The sequence below is a fragment of the Centroberyx gerrardi genome, chromosome 14, assembly GCF_048128805.1.
Source record: "Centroberyx gerrardi isolate f3 chromosome 14, fCenGer3.hap1.cur.20231027, whole genome shotgun sequence".
NCBI classification, from domain to species: Eukaryota; Metazoa; Chordata; class Actinopteri; order Beryciformes; family Berycidae; genus Centroberyx; species Centroberyx gerrardi.
Window position 1 is genome coordinate 20,997,956 of NC_136010.1, and position 22,120 is coordinate 21,020,075.

Consider the following 22,120-nt stretch of genomic DNA (forward strand, 5'->3'; position numbering starts at 1 on the left):
GAAGGGAGCTGACAGTCGTTCATCTGATTTTCTCACTCTCTCTACTTGTCGTTGTGCTGTACGTTTGTCTCACAGCAGCTGCTAAGTTCCGGCGAGACTCCCTGTTTTGCCCAGATGAGCTGGACTCTCTCTTCTCCTACTTTGATACAGGATCTGGGCCCCGAAGTAAGTGACTCACTATTCTGACACTCCGTCCCACAAAATGGCATCTCGTTCCCTGTTGTTTACACCCATCCAGACCAAGTTACACACACATATCCCCATCCAGACTGTAGTTACCCACCTAGATAAAAGACACATACCGTTTGAATAAGACCCATGAATCTTGTATGTGTTTGTATACAAGTGTCTGCATTTGTTTGCATGAGTGTGTGGCTTTAAACAACACTGGTCAGCCGGAGACAGCGGTAACTAATGTGTCCATGTACTGGCGTCTCCCGGTCCGGCAGGTTTGAGCAGTGACAGCGGGTTGGGAGGCAGCACAGACGGCAGCACGGACATCCTGGTGTTTGGCTCAGTGGTGGACAGTGTCACAGAGGAGGGTGAGTCCAATGCAGATAGTCCCTTGGGTTACTTGGTGATGTATTATGTAGTGAGCACTCTATAGATACGTTATACATGACAAATTTGACATAATGTTCAGTACACATACAATGTCTAGATTGACCCTGTGTGGCTGTAAGTAATCCGCCTCCCTGGCCTCTCCTCAGAGTGCGAGGTGTCAGAGGACTCGAGCGGCGAGGCGGAGCTGGAGGCCGAGCCGGAGACGTCGGACGCTGAGGACGTGAGGGAGCTTCACCCCGGAGCGCTGCTCTACAAGGCCTCCAAGGCCCGCAACCTGCCTGTCATGGCCGAGGCACTAGCCCACGGGGCCGACGTCAACCTGATCAACGACGAGGATGAAGGCAAGACGCCCCTCATACAGGCGGTGATCGGGGTGAGTCGTCGACTGACTTAGTCACACCGGAAGCATCAGACAAGTGCCACTAAAGTAATGCTTTTGTAATGAAAAAAAATGCAGTATGCCTTCCATGAAGTACCTCATGTATGTACATAGTGTATTAATTAGGGATGCAGCGATTGATCGGCCACCGATCATAAATAGCCAATCCAACTGCCAGATCAGGACAGTTTCAATTGCCAGATCAGGAAAGCGGACGAACATATGCCGTGAAAAGTATGAACCAATTTGCAGCAGTCAAGCTTCCCATATCAAGAGCTTGCTAACCGGTGTTGTTACTTTATTCCAGGGTTCACTGATAGCCTGCGAGTTCCTGCTCCAGAATGCTGCTGACGTCAACCAAAGAGACGCAAGAGGGAGGGGCCCCCTGCACCATGCTACCTATCTGGGACACACAGGGTAAGTCATGAGACACAATATTGCTCTTTGCATGTTTACTCTTTTCCATCGCATTGTGCTGCTACTGTGCCTCTGTGATTGCCACCATGAAGTAATCCTAGTCAGCGGTGTAGCACTTGTAACCACTTCCCACACAGTTCAATAAAACTTGCTTTATTGAAGTGACTCCGTATGCCCTGCACAATATGTGTAGCTCCTCTGCAAATCACAGTGATTTGATTTTTCTCGCTTTGTGTCACAGTGAGCTATTAATACGGAGCGCAGGTCTTTGAAAGTGGGAATCTGATTCACTGTGAGTGTGCTGTGACTGATGCCCATTTCCCTGCTGTTCTGTGGTCTTTCCAGGCAGGTGTGTTTATTCCTCAAACGGGGAGCTACGCAGAACGACGGGGACGAGGATGGCCAGGACCCTTTGAGTATAGCTGTACAGCAAGCCAACGCAGATATAGTCACACTGTATGTTTATTTGCTTTCCATAGATCCATTTTTTTTATAAAGGTTTTAATTTTCTAGTTTCGATGGATTTATTTAACATTTTCTCTCCTCCTCCTTTCCTTCTTTCCCTTCAGGCTGCGACTGGCCAGGATGAATGAGGAGATGCGGGAGTCGGAGGGACCGTTCGGCCAGCCAGGTCAATACCCCACCAGCAGCCCCACTGAGCAGCAGTATAAGAAATGCATACAGGAGTTCATCTGTCTCAACATAGCCGAGTGCTAGAAGCGCGTCTCAGTCTCGATATCAAGTCCAGTCAGGTTAGACTATCAGTTTAAACGCAGTGCAGGGGGTGCCAGCAGACAAACGACTGACCCGGACGCCACTTGTTTTCACAGCCAGATTAGCTTCTTCTCTACAAAAAAAACAAAAAACAACTAGCCAGAATAATTCCAGTGTTCCTCCACCCAGCACAGTCTGTTGAGTCTAGACATCGTACCAGCCCCTGCCAGCAGTCAGCTCCCCTCTCAGGATCACACGAGAACTCAGCGTTAAGTTCCTTTTAATGATGTCACATTTGAACAGCTGACTTTGACTGACAGCCACCAAAAAAATCAGTGTACAGTAAATGAGCATACAGTATTAAGTACGTTTTTACGAGGTGCCGATTAGTCCCGTCACAGAAAACCAGGAAATAATTCCTGTTCTTCCTTCTTACAGGGTTTCATTATGGTGATCGCTTCTTAGACTATCCATCGCTAATCTCAAGCAATCAAAAGACAACAATAAAGTCATCAGCAATGAATTAGGGACCAACCTTGCCCTTTATTTGGAGTTGTTTGAGGGTATTGGTTTGTAGTTTCCAAGAGGGTACAGGGTGTTCTGAACCAAAGACCTGCCACCACTCATTTCAGTCATTGATTCAGATTTCTACATGCAGTATCCCGATAGTTATAGGCTCAATGTGATGTTATTGAGTTGTCGTTATGATCTTAAACCGTAGTATGAGTTTTCATATAACACCGTCGAATCAGAGCATGGAACAATACCAAATTGACTAGTACAGGGCGGTGCAGCTTGTTTACAGGGTTATTAGATAAGGCAAAGGCCTGACACTTGTCAACCAAGTCTGTTCTGGCTGTGCTTTTTTATTTCATGAGGTGGTTCTGTCCATACTTTTGTGAAGGGGGAGGGAGGGGACTCATGAATTTGCATTTTGACATTCTTTAGGGGTAACTTTGAGGCTAAGTGATAACTGTGATTGAGAGTAAATGATCATAGAAGTATCATTACTCTGTATTTGTCTTGATCGAGACTATTTAAAGTAAAGCTTTTATGTATAATTAAAAGCAAGATTATGCACTTTTCCTACCAACAATGATTTGACTTTTGTTTTTTGCTGTTATGTCATGGTAACTTCAGTTCATAGGATAGGTTTAAACGCTTTCGTTTTGTTTCTTATTTATGATGAAACGCCCAGAGCAATAGTGCAATGATTATTTGAATACAGATACTCTGTATTTTTTGTATTATGTTGAACAACAATGCAGATGGTATTTTTTTAAGCTGGATATATTTTGTTAGATTTTATTTTGCTGAGCACTCACACACATAGCGCCAGTATTATATTCTCGTTGTGAGAAAGACAACCACTACTCCATAATTTGATAGTGTAAAACCGTGGGGAGTCAATCTGCAGTACAGACTGCAGCCGAAGATGGACATTTTTGATAAAACAGACTAAACTACCATGTATTATACAGTATTTGTATGTTAAAATGTTTGTTGAGAACATTTGTTTATGGTAATCTGATGTATCATGAGTAGGCCTATATTAGATTTGTTCTCGGTTTATCGGTCCAATAGTGCATGGGTGGCTGTTGCCCAGGTCTTCTTAAGCCCTGTTGCTTTTGTTTACTTCTGTACCCGGTGTATGTGAATATTTGACATTTAGTATTGTTGAATGATGTTAATAACCATATTATATACTGCCAAATCATGAGAACTGTGCATGGAATGACATTCATGAGCCGCCATCTGTGGTCCTTGGTCCCACAAATTGATGCAGATAGATTGAACACCCCTTTCCCATTGACTTCCATCGGCTGGGTAATGCTAGTGCAAAGAATAGCCTCAGAAAAGTGAGATAAGAGAGTATAAGCGTGCTGAAGGAAGCACACTAATTATATTTATTCATCTCGTCATGGCCAATGTACACATGGTGCATGCAGAGTTCAGTGATAATCTGTGTTCACAGCTATAAGCGGATAATAATGGGAGACTGCCATTCTTTGAAATGATGTCAGATGTTTCATCAGTATTAGCTCATAGACTTGAATAAAGTGACTGTGGTTCAGCCATATTTAATTGTTAGACCTCCTTAGCTCACAGTAATGATCCAGAACATTGCATTTGAGCAAATTAGACATACTTGTTGGTACATGTGTAGAATAGCCTTGTATGTAACTGACCACTGTGCTGTTTACATGGTGTACCCAAGCCAAAATGAGCCTAAACGAGAATATTAAATTACCTTTTCTCAAAGATAGTACTTGTCTTTTACAGATGTTAAAGACTGTCGGGGGTTTAGTTCAAGCCAAAGACCACAGACAGTTTTTCAGAGGGAGGTAGAGGCAGCGTCTTTTGCTAAGTGTTTTACCATTTCCTTTCTCATAGGAGGCCATGAATCCAAAGGGGCAGATTGAGGTCTTTGTTGGTTTTTTTTTACATATAAGACGTATTTGCCAGACACACACACACAGGTTGAGGTCTTTTAGCATTGAAAGGTTTTATGGTAGATATGTGGCATGGAGGAAGAGCAGCTCACTTGCATTTTCTCCTCTCCCTCCCTGCTTGTCAGTGATACATTCAAAGCACTTTGAAATATGTTTGAGAAAAAAAAAAAAGACTGTTGTATGCTTACTTGTGTTAAATATACAATCTTTCTCATTCCGGCCTTTTCTTATTTAGTGCAGTATGGTGTGTTGGCTGGAGGAGGCAAACTGTTACACACAGTTGTAACAACTGTACAAACGTTAACATGAAGCAGATTATATTTGATGAAGCATCTGATCACGGACCAAACAATGATTTGCATCAAGCCATTGAAGGATTATGTGTTGTACAGTACAGTGTGTCTGTATCAGTCAATAGGTCAACAAGCTGACTGTTGTGTATATATACTAAAAACTATTAACACTTCAACTGCTTGCTTCTAACATGCAACTTTAAACTTTCCTGTATTTTTTCTGTTTCTGACTGTTACCTGTACAATTTCTTTGAATATTGTAAGAGTATACCTGTGCATATTAACACTTACTGCTACCTATGTTTGGTTTGAACCAACTTTTTTGTTCAATAACTCCTCCCAATGTCTTCTAAAAATCATACTGAAAATAAATGGAAGATGTGATTAAAGACTAACTTCTCCCTTTGCTTCTTTGCTTCATTTCCAAGTCCTTCTTTACTTGGTTTCACCACAGCTAACCGCATTAACAAACTTCTAACTTCATGCACTGCTGGCACACTAATTATGGATCAGCTGTCTCTGATATTCACAGCATGACGTTATAACATATTTATTGTGTAAAACAGAATATGAATGACTTGTGTATGAATATGCATGACAGTTGAGCTTGTTTGGGAGGAGGGGGGTCGATATTCAAGTTTCAGATTATCTTTTCCACTGAGAGTGAATGTGGTTGAACATTAGTAGCATCATAATCTTTTGGTCTGTTTGATGTAAGGAAAACAGAAGGCTACTATGCTTGTACTCATTGATCTCTCTCTCTCTCTCTCTCACGCACACACACACACACACACACACAGTGAAAGACTGGAATGTTCATTCCCCTTTTTAATTAGTTAAGCCTGGGCGATCTCAAGGGACACAAAAGAGTTCAACTGCCTTTGTTATGTCCATAGATTCAGCCGTTTCCATGGCCACGAGAAAAGTAAAGCCACAGAATTTGGAAAGTAGAAAGAGGGAAGCGTCATGGTGCCTTTAAGTCTGTTTTTGCCCTTCCATTCATGGGGCGGTTTTACCCAGGGAGCCTCTGCTTTCTCTTTTCCTGGTTGCTTGAACTCATAACAGCTTTCATATGAAAGATGTTTTGACTTGTTGGTAGTTTCAAAAACTTTGTGCCAAGCTTCTACTGCTTATACTACCCAGGATTACAAAGCTGTTTGTATTCCCTTCCAGAGCTACTATGCAATGCAAGTCTTGACTGAAATGTTCAGTGACGTTGTCCATCATTTTCATACTTCCCCCATCGTTTTGTTCAGCAGGAGACGCAACGTACCTTGACATCTTCCGAGAGTTTTCCCACATGGCCTCCCACAACCCAGAGAAGCTGAAGCGCAGGAGCGTGCACTTCCGACACTCCTTCAGGTAGTCCACCAAAACGTCTGGAGCGGAGCGAAGTCATACTTGAAAAGTGCAACAGCCACTTTCCCTGTTGAGTCAGAAGGCTGCATCAATTCAACATCATCCCGTGATCCATGTGCTCTAAATCTGAACCACTACCCACACTGCTACCAACACAGAAAGTTGAAAAACCACTCATGTCAAAATGATTATGCACTATTTGGGAGAAACATAATACTGTACCCAGTGACAACATGCAGTGTACAATTTGATGCATTTGAAAAGGAATTGCATTGTACCACCATCAGACATTTCCTTTTCTATAACGCTACCCGGCCCGTTTTATTCCAAAGACAAATTTACACAGACGCAGTTGTGAAGTAGATTTAATGGAAAGTGAAGAAATCATTACATAAAATCCTGTAATGCTGTTGTTTGAAATGATCAGTGATACTTTCTTGTTTAGGATCGCTGCCTTACATATCTGTAAGAGTCTTGTGCTGTTCTCAGATCAACCATTTATTTTGATACGAGATTTGTGATATGATTTTGTTCTGTGAGGATCGGCTGGCCTTGTCCTCTTTTGTACTTATATAGCGTTGCTTTTGTACAATGTTGGATTTCCTCAGATGAAACCCCCCAAGCACTTAACAGTTGTTTGTTTTCTGTGTTTTTGATGTTTGTGGCATCCAGCATCATCTGTTCCCTGTGATCAGTTCCATTATTCTGATCAATGTGTTTGATTCATTGAAGGAATTACATTGATATTTTACATAAATGAAAATGTGTTATTTTTTTGTCCATCTGTATGTGTAATGCATGCATTTTATCCCATTATATTTCATACTCAAACTTGAATTCAGTTACAGTCTATCTACCTAAAGCTCGATTGTTATACTGTATGGATAGAGAGTGTCATATCATTAGTTATCACCAATTCAACATCTTGTAATCAGTGTTATTTCTCTTGATGGTCAGTTTCTTTTGTTATGGAAGGTGATATTTTGCATCGACTATGCTGGTATAGTCTTCATAATATTTTGTTTAAATGTATTTTGCAGTACCACTATGAATTGCAGTGCTTATGTTGCTGTATACATGCTGTAGAGGCAAAAAAAATGCTAATATATCTGAATGAAATGCTATTTGAACAGGAATACTGATAAAAGATGTTTGCCTTTTATGAGTGAAAATAAAGATGGTCTCTGTTTACACTTTACGGAGTCAGAGTCTGATCATGCTCACATACAGTATGTTTCCGTTTAAATGAGACAGTGATGCCCTCTTGTGTTGAAACTAGAAAGTAAATATCTCTCTGGCATCATACATAGTGCTGATCTTGGACCAGTTTGCTTGAGAGACAGCTGGAATAATCACATGTGAAGTGGCAATTACTGAGCTTGTATAGTGTAAGATGAACATTATGAAATCCTTAAATGTCTTTGTTTTATATACATTATAGGGTATTTTTGAATTTACCATACCAGGTAAATTCCCAATACTGCACTACGTGGGACATTAGTGAAACTTTACTTATTATGCTTTGTACAGTGTTATTTCAGGTTTAGGCTATAGGCTATGTCCGTGTGTATCTCTCTGCTTGCTAGCATTTCCTCCCATGTCTAAACCAACAGCCGTCACACCGAATGCAAATCATAAACACACGAGACTATTTCAACATTTGCTTAACTTGTGGTGCGTGTTTTGTTTTTCCTATTGTCATTGTTAACGTTGGCCTGTGTCTCCCAGACATATTTGCATCTCCCGTCACCATGCCAACAGTGTTGTGATACTAGACCAGAGACGGTTTAGAAACACTGTTTCATTATATCTGAGAGTAGGGAAAATGAAAGAGTATCCACTCTGACCTTATTTCTGAGCAACAGTCTGCTCTAGGTCTAATTAAAGAAAAAAAAATCCACCTGGTGTGGCGTTGCAGGCCTATTGTTCTTATTCCCGTGGATAACTGGCCAAATGTAGACAACGTGACTTCACGTCAAGATGTGTCCCGTGCAGCTACATCAGAGTTTAATACAGTAAAAAAAAAAAAAAAACAAACTATACTGAAACATCAGTGGTTACCGTCAGGTTCTAGTGTCAGTCCCTCAGAATCAAATAGTAAGGGCTTCTTTCTGTCTGACTGTAGAAGAGGCAGGGATACCAATTTCTCCACTCAGTCAGAAAATAGACCAGAATGCAATGCAGCCACAAGATTGTGTTTTGAGTAAGTGGGGCACAAGTCACCTTTTCTCCACTGGAAAAACTCACTATGTTATTGCTATTTCTCTCTCCACCTATACTATTGACTGCAACAAGTTCAGGTATGCTTAAAAGGTGATTTCCTACATATTTGGGAAATGTAGGAAATCCCTAACTGAAGTTTAAGTAGACGAGGCAGGTTGAGAGAAAGTGGGTTCACCAAAAAAGCCAAATTACAATGATGTGATGATGTACAACTGTGTAGAGTGCTCGAGGGTGGAATTTACCTGAAAAGTTGCCAGACATGGCCTTTTGTTGGAAATGTCTTCCATTAGGATTATTTGGATCGAATTATACACAAGCAAAAAGTATTGTTAATATCTAGAGCTACAATTCACATGTTTTTGGCGAGGAGTTTTTGAGAAAAAACAACTCAGGTCTGTTTCACATCTGTACCAAATTGGTCATTGTAGCACGTGCCCTTGTTCGTGCCCACTTTTGCAGACCAAAAGGTGGTCCAGTTATTTGACTAATGAGTGATTATATTCCTCAAACATATACGATCTTTGATTCCATCACTGCAACCACCACGTTTACGTCCTTGTTGACGTCTGTCACGTCTCGTTTTTACGTAGGTAGGGTAGGAAGTACAGTTCGTGATTTCCAGAGGATGGGGTGGCTGTCCGGGCGACAGTGAATCATTTTGATGCTTTCTGACATCTCGGCTGACAGTATGCTAAATTAGATTAAGTAGCTTGATACGCGATGTCAGTTCAGATACAGGTCAGATGTGAGTCGGATGCCTTTAGTTAGCTAACCGTTAGCTCGGTCCTCCTCCCCCCAGCCTCACAGCCTCAGTACAGTACGCAGCTAGCAGCCCAGCTGATCAGCTGCAGCACAACAGAGGAGCTGCTCGAGAAGATGAAGAGGCCTTAAATGTCAGATCGGCGACGGTGTAATCAATCATCAAATACAGGTATTGTCATTCATGAATAGTCCTAGTCTTGGCACAGTGATGTCGGCTACCTGTCAGACACTAGTCACATTAACGATGTCGTTATTAGCTAGTTACTAGCCATCTAGCTATGCAGTCCTAGTGAGCTGCAGCAGTCAGCTCTACTTCGTTTCTTGTCAGCGTCGTCAGCAGTAGATAACAACCTCCTAATTCCACCTGCTTGTGTTTTTCATCTCTGCAGTTTGAGATACCCTGTTCATGCTAATGATGTTGAACTTCATCCACAGACATGGCCTCCCAGCTCCAGGTGTTCTCCTCCCCCTCGGTGTCCTCCAGTGCCTACTCCCGTTCCAAGAGGCTGAAGGTGGAGAACCCTGCCTGGGATGTGAGCAACCAGCTGGGAGACAGCGGTTACTACCAGCAGAGCCCCAACCATGGCTCCGCCCCCTCCACGTCCGGGTCCAGCTTCAACCCGGTGTACAACTCCAACCAGGCGCACCCACCCACGGCGGGCTCCCGGGAGCAGACGGTGGTGCGGGCGGCCGACAGCACGGGCAGCCTCCGCGGGCCGCCCTCGTCCTCCTCCTCCTCCTCCTCCTCCACCGGCCGCCGCGTCAAGGATGCGGAGTCGTCCTCCCAGCCGTGCGACCTCTACCACAAGCAGTACAGCCTGAAGCGGAAGAGCGAGGAGGTGGACAGCAGCGACAGCGTCCAGATCCTGGAAGAACTCTCGGCCCCCGTGGTCTCAAACCGCACCGGCGGCGGAGGGGGGACCACTACGGCCCAGTCCATAGCACATTCCACTTCCACCACCAAGAGCAGCAACTCCCACAGCGAGGGCGACTACCAGCTGGTGCAGCACGAGATCCTGTGCTCGGTATCCAACAGCTACGAGGTGCTGGAGTTCCTGGGTCGCGGCACCTTCGGCCAGGTGGCGAAATGCTGGAAGCGTGGCACAAACGAGATAGTAGCCATTAAAATCTTGAAGAACCATCCCTCGTATGCTCGGCAAGGGCAAATCGAAGTGAGTGTGTTGAAAAGTACAAAAACACCACGGCTTTTGCTTATAACGAGCAGATGCAAAGCTGTTGTTCTCATTAATTAAAGATCTTTACATCTTTACTTTACTGTTGAAACAGGATGTTGAGGCAGGACATAATGCAGTGAAGGATAATTCAAAAGTCTAAATCAGTGGAATATGAGTCAGGGAGAGAAAGGCAATTTTATTTGATAGGAGTGGTGCAGAGTGGCGGGATTGTTCAAAATTCTGATGGTTGTACTGGTTAGAAATGTATATTTATGCCTACTGGTGCAGCATGAGGTCACCATGAAAGATGCTCTGTTTTCCAGGAAGTAAATGTAATGGGAGTTCATTTAATGGGGACTTTAAAAAATATATGGGAGGGATAGCTGATATTGTCTACATTATTCATGAGAAAGAGTAACAAAGCCTGACCTTATAATGTATTTATATCTGCCATCCTCTCTCTCCTCCCCGCAGGTGAGCATCCTTAGCAGGCTGAGCACGGAGAACGCCGACGAATTCAACTTTGTCCGGTCATACGAGTGTTTCCAGCACAAGAACCACACGTGCCTTGTGTTCGAGATGCTGGAGCAGAACCTTTACGACTTCCTGAAGCACAGCAAGTTCAGCCCCCTGCTGCTCAAGTCCATACGGCCCGTTCTGCAGCAGGTCGCCACGGCGCTGATGAAGCTGAAGAGCCTGGGGCTGATCCACGCCGACCTGAAGCCCGAGAACATCATGCTGGTGGACCCTCTGAGGCAGCCGTACAGGGTGAAAGTCATTGATTTCGGCTCGGCCAGCCACGTGTCCAAGGCGGTTTGCTCCACCTATCTGCAGTCTCGCTACTACAGGTGAGTGTGATGAAAGCCGTTTTGCCACTGGGATATTGCCGGACTAGTCTTGACTCATATTAGCCTAGGCTGTACAGTAGAAGCTTGTATTTCTGTAGTTAACTTGCTGTGATCTCGTCATTGGTCCAATCTGATGTGTTTGCAGAGCGCCAGAGATCATCCTGGGCCTTCCCTTCTGTGAAGCTATCGACATGTGGTCTTTAGGATGCGTGATTGCTGAGCTGTTCTTGGGATGGCCCCTCTATCCTGGTGCCTCAGAGTATGATCAGGTCAGCTGCATCTCAACTGCACATTCATATAGTGAGACAAGGATGCCATCCGCTATTAACATCCATTTGCAGTAGATATGGCAACGTGTAATTGTTGTTTAGTAGCAATAAGGCTTCATATACCCTTAAAGCTTTTTAAACCTTTGTTTTGGTTTACACATTTTAGTACACATTCACAAGGTGCGAAAATCATAAAAGGGTGATTGTTGTAATGTTCACAATAATGTTGGTAACAGTGCAACCATAGCAACATTGTCAATGAGGCAGACATGAGCTGAATGTGATTTCAATAATTTTCCTCCCTGCTTACTAATTTAAACATGTAGTTAGGGTGATTTGACTGTATAATTAATGAAACCTGTCAGATTCGTCTAATTTCATAGTTTTGCATTTTTATCATGCAGTGTGGGAGAGTCTACATGATGTGATAAGAATAAGAACCTGGCTACAAAAACCCTATAAACGTGCTCAAAATCAGACCCTAGGTGGTTGAAAGTGAAATGTTGTCACAACCACTACAAGTATGGATTTTGCTGTTACAAGAAGCTTTAACCATTTTCAAAATGCTGTAAACTGTTAGTGGACACGAGGCCAAAGTCACATGGCTTACATTTGTCATATACCAGGAACTGACAATTGATGCTGTATTTGTCTTTGGCTCTGTTAGATTCGGTACATTTCCCAGACTCAGGGCCTTCCAGCAGAGTATTTGCTGAGCGCAGGAACCAAGACCAGCCGCTTTTTCAACAGAGGCCCCGACTCCAGCTACCCTCTCTGGAGACTCAAAGTAGGTGGCTCCGCAAGGATCAGCCAGCAAAATCAACACCGTTTCATTTCTGTGACATTCTGATATAAGCCTACATCTGAACCAAGGTCTTCCTGTATTTCTTTTTTTCTGCAGACGCCTGCGGAGCATGAGGCAGAGATGGGGATTAAGTCAAAGGAGGCAAGAAAATACATCTTCAACTGTCTAGATGATATGATGCAGGTGAGGAGGTCACCATTCAATTTCAGATCAAATGCTGCCATTGGCTTCTAAGAGGTAATATACAGTAGCTGTTGTTGCTGCTTGAGTTGATGTTGTAATTTTCCCCCTTGCTCTTCGATCAACTCATTAGTGTGTGAGCAGAAGATCAATAACAGTGGGTGTGTCCCAATATTTGCTCAGTGTCCTATGCTGCATGCTGATGTTTTAACGCACTGTGTACTTTTATTATTGACAGAATGCTGGCGTTTCTCTACCCTAAAAAGTTTTATGACTCCTTGTGCACCTGGACCGTTCTCACACTGCTAGAGTGCGGATTATTTTTATTATCTTTTTGTCCGGCTGCAGGTGAACATGACGAGCCTGGAGGGGACTGACATCTTGGCAGAGAAGGCTGACCGGCGGGAGTTCATAGACCTGCTGAAGAAGATGCTGACGCTGGACGCGGACAAACGCATCACGCCCATGAAGACCCTCAACCACCCCTTCGTCACCATGACCCACCTGCTGCACTTCCCTCACAGCTCACAGTAAGCAGTTGAACACTGTTGATGCTCAGCTATAGAGGCTTTTCAGTGTGAGGTGCAGCATTTTGGTTTAGTCTGCAAGCACAGTATTTAGGGCTGCGTCTAACAGATATCGATTAATCTATTTATTCTGCCAATTAATCGACTAATAATTTCAACACAAATGATGTTCTGTTGATTCTTAGTCATGATTCTTGATGCTAGCGCTTAGCGTTACAGTTAATTTCCACCTGTGTTCCCGCCTTGCCCCATTATAACTATACGTTATACCCTTTGTTCTCCTTTCACAGTGTGAAGTCCTGCTTCCAAAATATGGATATATGCAAACGCAGATGCAGCGCCTTTGAGAACGGAAAGAATTTGTTTGCCAACAACAACACTCCAAGCGCCGCCACCAACCTCACTGTAACCTTCAGTAGCCAACTAAACCAGCACAACCAGGTGAGAATGACCTCTCCCACGAGCTTATCTCTGCCTCAGGGTTATTTTACTGTGCAACATTTGTCCTTTCTTGTTATCCTGTTTTCAGTTGTTACAGTTTATATCAGGAGCTATCAACTCGAGCATATTTCGACTCATTATTCCAGACATCAAACACAGTGTAATCTGATGTCCCGCTGTCTGAATGTTTGTGTCTTCCAGATGGCCTCTACAGGCGGCCAGTCTCTGTCCCTGAGCAGTAACGTCCCGTTGTTGAACTATCAGCCTGGCCTCTACCAGCAGGCCACCATAAACATCCCCGGTCTGGCCCAGCAGAGCGTGCCCCTGCAGACCAGACCCACCCAGCTTTGCACCCAGACCGAGCCCTTCCAACAAACACTCATAGTTTGCCCACCCACCATCCAGGGTGAGTGCGCAAGGTCATGGTGTAGTGTTGCTTCAAAAAAAAAGCTCTTTTTACACTCAATTACCATTATTCAACCAGCAATGGCAGATTGGACAGCAAGAACTATAATAGAAATCACTTTGTTTGCATAGTACTTTTAGAAAGCAATGTTTCCCAAAGTGTTTCACAATCAACACAAACAGAAACAATTTGGAACTTATTGCCTTGGTTCAGCTAATATCAAAATGCCAAATTTCTGATACGTTTAATATTTCTCTGTGTATACCTTTGTATATTTGACACAATATAATCTGCCTCCATCTTTTCCTTCTAGGTCTCCAAACATCCAATAAGCACTCTGGTTACCCAGTGAGGATGGACAACTCGGTCCCCTTAGTCCCTCAGAACCAGTCCTCCCAGCCTCTACACATCCAGCCCGGCATGCTGGCACAGGTAGGACCCACTGCATATGCGTGCGCATTTGTGTGTGTTCATGTGCTTGTTTATGTATGTTTGTATTTCCTGTCATACATGGAAAAAAATAATTTTGTCTGCTCCACACCCTCCATGTATTATGAAATTGAAACTATGACAAAAACTTGTAACACTTGTTCTGGTGTTATCGCTCGCTGGAAACGTTTGAATATCCAGTGTGGCCCGCTCCATGGCAAATGTAAGATTTACCACACCCAGGCATTAACCCCATGTTAACTGCCTCGCTCTCCCTTGGGATTCAGTAGACTGTGGAGCAGGAATGTTCCAAACGTCTCCTCTCAACTTGCACCTAGGGCTGGGCGATATTGACAAAATGAAATATCACAATGTTTTAGACTAAATACCTCGATATCGATAATGTGACGAGTATTCGTGCTTTCATAAGGTATTTACACTCAAGAAAATTTTGAAAATTAGTAATGATCATTAGTAATCAGTAATAAGTAATAAGTAATGTAAAGCCAATCATTGTTATTTTACTCAGCCAGAACAGGCTAATACATTCAGAAAACTGTATCACTTTACTGTAACACAGCCTTTAAGACCAGGAAGAAGTAACAACCAAAATCCCAGATGATATCTAGTCAGTATCGATATTATACGATATCTCACCCAGCCCTACTTGCACCTACTGGTCTGGTTGTCTAACACCTCCACTCCCTCCGTCCCTCCTTCCCTTCACACCTCCTCCCAGGCCTCCTTCAACCCCCTGATGGTAGCCAGCCTGTACGCCCCAGTGGCGGGAATGCCGCCCTTAGGCTCGCTCCCTCTGGCACTGGGCTGCGGGGGTGGAAGCCCCGGCGGCTTACTGGATCAGAATGCCTCCATGCTGGTAAAGCACCATCATGACGACTGCTTCCGCCAGTTCAATTTTTTTCCCTTTCTCTTCCTTCCCTCTGTCTTTCCTCCTCCCATATACTGTATATTTCAGGGGTGTGCAGCAGAGCATGGGACGCATGTGCAACTCACCAGTTGGTTTGCGCTTTTGCTTGGAGCTTCTTGTGTCTCCCGTTTTTCTCTGTGTCCAAAGAAGAGTGTTTACATGTAGGCTCTTGAAGAGTAACGAGAAGATCTAAAACATATCCTGTAGTCATACTGTATCATTAGGGATGGGACAATATATCGAAATTCAGTATATCGCAATACAAAACTGTGACAATACGTATCGTGGGGAAGAAAAATCAATCTTGATATTCGCTACATTTTACTCTGCTGTAGTAATCACAAATGAGGTAGCTTGGCCTCAGAAGATGAGATTTATTTTGTTGCAATCTCAAAATGCTTCTCAGAGTCTCAAAAAAAGAAAAAGGCAATGATTAGATTATAATGTTGAACTCACTAGTTAATGGCCTCCAATCTCATGCAGCCATTTGTATTAGATTCCTACATTTTTAAAGCTTTGGAAGCCTCTTCTGCCATTATTTACTTTAGCTGAAAAAAGTGTCACCAATTGACATTGCAGCAGAGAGACCAGCTTTGTCACCTTCTTCCCTGTCCCTATCTCAAACTAACAGACTCCTTTCAGTTTCAGGTTGGCTGACTTGTAACTGGACCCTCTCTGTTCTTCAGGGCTGAGGAGTCCACGGCATGTCTGCTTGGCATCGCAGGCTTGAGAACCTGAATGAAGTGTTGTTTTGTTCCGCCTTTCCGTTTTGGCCTTGGCCTCGTGACTCGGCCTGTCTAGTGCCCTTTTTCATTCACTTTAGCACTTTTCCTCCGCAACAGTACTAATGCACTTCTCTCTGCACAGGAATAGGTTTGGAACCAAGACCCAGGTGGTGGCCATGCGGCATCATCAGAGTTTTGTTCAGCCTATTAATGTGTCAGCGCTTCGTTCATTCTAATGTGAAATCTAAGACGAATGTACATGCAGCTGTGTACATGGTGCATTTTATTCCTTTTTGGGGGGCATGCTGGATGTCTTCTGGTTTTCATGTATGACAGAGGTAGACAGTGAACCTTTGTGTATGTATAAAAACTGCATGAGCTCGTCGTGCCTTTTCTTTCAACATGGTTCTCTAAGAAACTATCTCCAACTCGTGTTCTGCCATCATCAGTGTGATCACGACTTACACTGCACTTTTTGTTTTTTACAGCATCACTACTGAAGTTTAACTTAGAAGTTTGGTAAATCGAACATCTAGTGACATCTTTGCAATGTTTTTTCGTGTGTGCGTACAGCAGGGCTGGCCAGCAGGCACCCAGCAGATCCTCATCCCTTCCACATGGCAGCAGATGCCAGGCATGGCCATCCACAACCCTGGGCAGGCCGTGGTTCCCGACTCACCCATGGGAGCCCCCATCTCCGACAGCCAACAGACTTCCAACTGGAGGTGAGTTCTTCTCGTTGGGGCTCAGTGTCCTCATGCTGCTTCTAAAAGCACTAATATCAAAATGTAATGGAGTTGAATATACATGTGGTCCAATCGGGAATACAGCACCGACACCTAAGATAATGTCACTCACCTGTTGATACAGTGCAGGGGAAGTGAGTACAAACTGTTGTTTTTCCCTTTCCTAGGGGTCGTCATGGCGGCCAGTATGATGGCCTCAGCCAGCAGGACTCTGGTGTGGGCCGTCACGCCTCCTCCCAAAGCCACAACTCAGGAGCAGCTCACTCTAGATCCCAACCGGGCAAGAGGTCCAAGGCTCGACATGCTGACAGTAGAGCCAGGTACCATGTCAGCTTCCATACATACTTCTCATGAAAAGCTAATCTCAAAGTGTTACAGAAGCAGGTAAAACACAACAGGAAACAAAATGAAGAAGTGGCAGGCTAATTCTGTTAGCTTCCTATCACACTATCAAGCGCTCACGCCTCTCGTTCTTCCCCTCTAGGCCTGTGTCATCGCTGCAGTCGGCCGCCACCGTGGTCCACAACTCTCCCACCTTGGCCGGTGACCAGTCTCAGCCGATCGTCATCTCTGACACCCCCAGTCCCGCGGTCAGCATCATCACCATCCACAGCGACTCGGAGGACGAAGACGACAGGAAGTTCCCGGCTGCCTGGTGAGCTCATTTCCTCTCTGGACTTTTATTCGGCCCAGAAGACGACTAGAAACTGAACCCAACTTTTACTCTTCCCTTTTTCCCCCTCTGGCAGCTCTGGAACGAGCCAGCGGACCAACGTGATTAGCTGCGTAACGGTGCACGACTCCCATGACTCGGACTCTTCCACCAGCAGCCCCCTGAGTCCCAAGGCCAGCTCACAGCCCACCAAGTCTCTGGCCATCATTATGCCCTCTGTGAAGAGCCAGCCTGGGGAGAGCACAGCCCACAAAGCCCCTGCAGCACCAGGTCTAGTTTGAAACTTAGATCTACATTTAATTGGATCCTTTTGGAAGAGATGAATAGTGCTCACTATCATTTGAGTGTAACATTGGCAAAGGAGAAGCTCCAAGAATCTTATCCATCCATCAGTATTATTAATGACCTACAAATCTCCATATATTGAATTTCTTTTAGATAAATGGCTTTTGTTACATCAAACCAAACCAAGGCGGATCCATTATAATTTGCCATTATGATACTGCGCCTCAAGGACACACCGCCCATAACGATAGGTGCACTAATAATAGGCTCAGTGCCTAAATTGACAAGGAAAGGCTTTTAACTGAAATGCCGCTGACCCATTCTCCATCCTTCACTTCACCTCCAACAGCTGTGATCTGTACTTGTCATACTGACGTACTTTTTCATGCTGACGATATTCTGTGTGTTTGTGCAATGGTAGATCAAGCTACAAGTGGCTCCGGAAAGTCCAAGAAGGGGTCGGCTCAGCAGTCCAGTCGGTCAGGAGACTCCAGCACTGATCGCCATCAGCGGGCTGCATCCAGCAGATCTCAGCCTCTTAACCTGAGCCAGGTAATGGCTTTAGACGGTAGCTGGTATCTGCTCCCAGGACTGTTTGTGTACTTTTCAAAATGTTGTAAGAAGGTATCATTTAAACTAGGGCTGAAAGATATTGACAAAAAATCTAATTGCGAGTATTTGACATTTGAGATTTAAACTTTAAAATTGTTTAAAGAAAAGTGATTTTGTTAAAATACCTTGTTTATTAGTCCATTTTTGATGCCCGTCTGCGATTTGGAAATTGCAATAGTTCTTATTGCGATTTCGATGTTTTTTGTTCGATTAATTGTTCAGCTCTAATTTAAACCCATAATGAGTACATATGGCTTTAGCCAGGCTAACGTTCTCTGTTGTTTCAGGTACAACAGTCTGTGATGTCATCATCGCACGACCAAACAGGAAGCAGTAGCTCCCTGAGGCGGCAGCCCACGTACCCGCCTCCCGTCTCGTCCCACTCGTCCTACCGGCTCCACGAGACGTCTCTCTTCAGCTCCACCCCGAACCTGTACGCCTACCCGGCGTCCGCCGCCCTGGCCTCCGTGTCCCAGGCCGTGGACCAGATGCAGGGGGGCTCGTCCCGCCACGGCCGGGCCAGCGGGGCTTACTCTTCCCTGGGGCTGCTGCAGAAGAACAGCGGCCTGGCACTGGGCGGTCCTGCTCCGGGACAGTACAGCCACCACCACCACCACCAACAGCAGCAGCAGCAGCAGCAGCATCAACTGGGAGGACAAGCTTTCCACCGCTCCAGTGCTGCCTACCAGCGTAAACTCAACCAGTACCCCTACCTGTAAAGACAGGCGCTTGACTGAGACAGCAGCGCTAGAGGTTGGCGTCGTAGCCCTGCATGAAGACCAAATGGAGACCGAGACTAGAGAGGAGCACAAGCTCATCGCAGGCGACTGTGATGGGATTTGTTTTCAACGTGACTTTTACCTTAGTTCATCGCCCAGCCCTTGTTTTCAAAACATTCCGTGATTGTTTTTGTAAAAGAACAGATAACAAAATAATCATGGAATGTATTTACATTTTAATCATGGTCAGTTTTTTTTTTTGTTTGTTTTTTTAAACCATTTCAACTTTGGATTTTGCTCATGTTGCATAAGTTAACAGTGACATAACTTGAGTTTTAATGTGTCAAGTCTTTGTGGTTTTGGAATCTACAGTAATGAGAAATGTGTGTTAAGGAGGAACTTGATTCTTTAGCACTAACTGTTATGCTGCTCTCTATTATGGTGGAGTGGAGATTTTGTATTATGAACTTAATATCAGAGTTATCAGAATAATTGTTTTATGTACTTCAGATTTAAAAGTTACATTCATACATACACACAACACACTCGCCTTACCTATTTAATATGTCAACACGATGTGAGATGGACGTAGGTTAATTTGTCGTACGTTTCATTTATGAATGTACTGTATGTATGTTAGTTGTACTATAGATACAAATGGAGAAAGTAATTACTGTACTGTAGGCTGATGTGTCACTGTGTTCTGAAACAGATCTTCAGATGTCGCCACGTCAGTTCGGTGTATGAGCTGGCTATTGACTTGATTATATTTATATGTTTAGTATGTTGAACAAAACCGTACATTTCAATGCAGGTTGAGGTGTGGTTTTCAGAGGAGAATGTCACTTTCTGTTATTTTATTATTCTTAAGGTTGCATGTGTCTGACATGGAGTAGCATTCAAGAGAGGTTTGTAGACCACCAATGACACTGTTTAGCAGTGTTGCTGGGGGGGGGGGAAGGACGGTGCAATGTTTTGTCACTTCATAATAGTGGGGAAATGTAAAGGCTCTTGTCTTGTGAAGTGATGTTGTATGTGAAGTAAAGCGTGCACACTAAAAATCTGATTGGATATCTCACACTATTATGTAAAAGTAAAGCCATTTAGATTACATTTCAATTGTAATATTCACAGTAATACCTTTGAATTCACTTTGTGAATGATCAAATCTGACGACGGTGATTTATGAAAATATGAATTGATGTTCAGTATGTAACTGCTTCTAACGAAATCATTGGTTTGGTGAAATGATGGTTGTTCTTACAATCCTGCTGTGTTGTGAAGTGACGTGCTACATTACATAGAACACACAATGAACCTTAACTCGTATATACGCAATAAAATCTTCTCAAAACAGAACTTGGGAGTTATTTATGATTCAAAGAATCCCTAGAAATGAACCAATTACAGGATCTCATATCTATTTTTTATTTGCAATCAAATTTTGCATAGTACAGTGGAAACAATATGCTATACTGGATGAAAACTATGCATAATGAATCAGGCTGGTTATTCTGGATCCTCCTTGCAGAGATTGTCCCCCATGGACATCAGACTAGAAATATAGACCGGGATCTGCGGGGGAAAAGAAATCAAACATGAGGAAACTCATCATGTGTTACTAAGTAATAGAAAAACAAGGACAGGAAAGACAGCGTTTAGAATGATCTACACATAGTGAGTTCTGTGTGCAGAACTAATCATAATTTTACACAAATGCACCATGTCTAGCTGCTCAAGAGTCGCCGATGCAGCTATAGGTTCATCCTCAGCGCCTCTGTAGTTGTTGTACAGACTCTGGTACAGACTGAGAACGGACATCTTGATCCTGCCCAGCTCCAATGTGGCATCTGCAGTTGTGTTCTGAATGCCGGACCATGTTGACTCCTATCAACACAGAAATCGCCATCCTTTGATCAGCTGGGTTTTAATACCAACAGAATATTAATGGATGAAATTGGATAGGCACAACATTCCTAAGAACTTTTCAGCTACTGTTGAGGACAGTGAAACTACTGAGCCAGATACTGGAAGTAACTGAGTATTTGATTCACGTAAAATGGCAGATAATCTTTCGACCAAGTTGCTTATGGGAAACTCTGTGATCACGGTGCATCACATCTCTCCCACCAAGATCAGCTTCTTGGCGCGGCACCGGTCCATTTGGCTTTGCAGTTCGGTTAGTGCGTTATTCCGGCTCAGAAGGACGTCATTGCAGTGTTGAACATGGCGGGCTATTTGGGCATTGATGTTTCCGATGCTCTCCAGGCTCTGCTGATTCACGCGCAACAGTCTTTCTCGGTTCGACGTCAAAGTGTCAAAGCGAGATTTCACTTCTCCGATATCCTGGAACTGTGGAGGGGAACAGGGAGAGAGACGAAGAGGTGCGAATCTGCGAATCAGAAAGCTTGAGTAAATCATTACTGTAGAAAACTGCTCACTCTCCCCTCTTCTGGGGCCAGAGATCACCCTGCTGCCACATAAGACTTACTTCCTCACTGGTCTGTACCAGTTCCTGCAGGCCGGATAGGCCGGTGGTCGCCTTCTGGATTTGCTTCTCAAGGCGTTCACGTGTCTTGATCATGGCCTTCACCTCCTCCTGAAGATCGCAGATCTTTGCTTCCTTCTGCTCAGTCTGTTGCCTTTCTTGCTCTACCTTGTTCAGAACTTGATGTAGCTTCGCCTCTTTTTCCTGAAATACATTGTGTTTAATAGTATGGCATAGTGAGACATAGAAATTCACTCACTACCGATCACTGAAAATGTGTCATGAAACAGATTATAGCTACTTTACTTTCAGTTGGTTGTCAACGTTTTGTAAATGATCCCTCCTCTTAGCCTCCTCTCTGAGCTCAACCTTGCGCATTTTCAGGGTTTTGAGAGTTGATATGTGTTCCTGAACAGAAAAGGAAACAGGAAAAGAGGTGACTTCTGGGATCACAGGTCTGTTTCCTCCAGGCTATTAGACATGATTGTAAGATAACACTTATCTTCTCACCTCTATTTGCATGCTCATGGCATCGTTGGCACGTCTGGCCTCTTGTCTTTTCTGCTGGTGATGGAAGTAATGTGAGAGTGTCTGATTTCCAGCAGATGTGTCCTCCCTTTCTCAAAAAGGGTCAAAGTGGTGGTCAAACAGTAAATGATTCATGGTTTGTGTTTGGAACAAACACCGTACACAGTATTTC

At 44.0% G+C, this 22,120-nt stretch overlaps 2 protein-coding genes across 4 annotated transcripts in view; both read left to right on the plus strand.

Moving 5' to 3' along the window:
- acap3a (ArfGAP with coiled-coil, ankyrin repeat and PH domains 3a) overlaps window positions 1-7,375 on the plus strand; it is a 54,210-nt gene extending 46,835 nt beyond the window's left edge. The window contains exons 19-25 of the mRNA XM_078288111.1: window positions 76-165; window positions 450-542; window positions 711-937; window positions 1,251-1,360; window positions 1,706-1,816; window positions 1,930-1,991; window positions 6,077-7,375. Coding sequence (XP_078144237.1) covers window positions 76-165; window positions 450-542; window positions 711-937; window positions 1,251-1,360; window positions 1,706-1,816; window positions 1,930-1,991; window positions 6,077-6,186 — 803 coding nt within the window. The 3' untranslated portion in view covers window positions 6,187-7,375. The remainder of the gene's footprint in view (window positions 1-75; window positions 166-449; window positions 543-710; window positions 938-1,250; window positions 1,361-1,705; window positions 1,817-1,929; window positions 1,992-6,076) is intronic.
- A 1,665-nt stretch (window positions 7,376-9,040) lies between these two features.
- Window positions 9,041-20,281, plus strand: hipk1a (homeodomain interacting protein kinase 1a). 3 transcript variants are annotated; one of them, XM_071903293.2, is made up of 17 exons: window positions 9,041-9,333; window positions 9,600-10,336; window positions 10,814-11,187; window positions 11,333-11,456; window positions 12,124-12,243; window positions 12,358-12,444; window positions 12,790-12,971; window positions 13,259-13,409; window positions 13,611-13,815; window positions 14,129-14,247; window positions 14,984-15,121; window positions 16,471-16,622; window positions 16,811-16,963; window positions 17,128-17,298; window positions 17,393-17,586; window positions 18,023-18,153; window positions 18,501-20,281. In XM_071903293.2, the coding sequence occupies exons 1-17, from the start codon at window positions 9,294-9,296 to the stop codon at window positions 18,930-18,932; spliced, it is 3,510 nt and encodes a 1,169-aa protein (XP_071759394.2). In that variant the 5' UTR covers window positions 9,041-9,293; the 3' UTR covers window positions 18,933-20,281. The 3 variants fall into 3 exon arrangements, with proteins under 3 accessions (XP_071759394.2, XP_071759395.2, XP_078144401.1); XM_071903294.2 differs by lacking the exon at window positions 14,984-15,121; XM_078288275.1 differs by lacking the exon at window positions 14,984-15,121 and having other exon boundaries at window positions 16,474-16,622.
- Window positions 20,282-22,120: the final 1,839 nt, after the last annotated feature.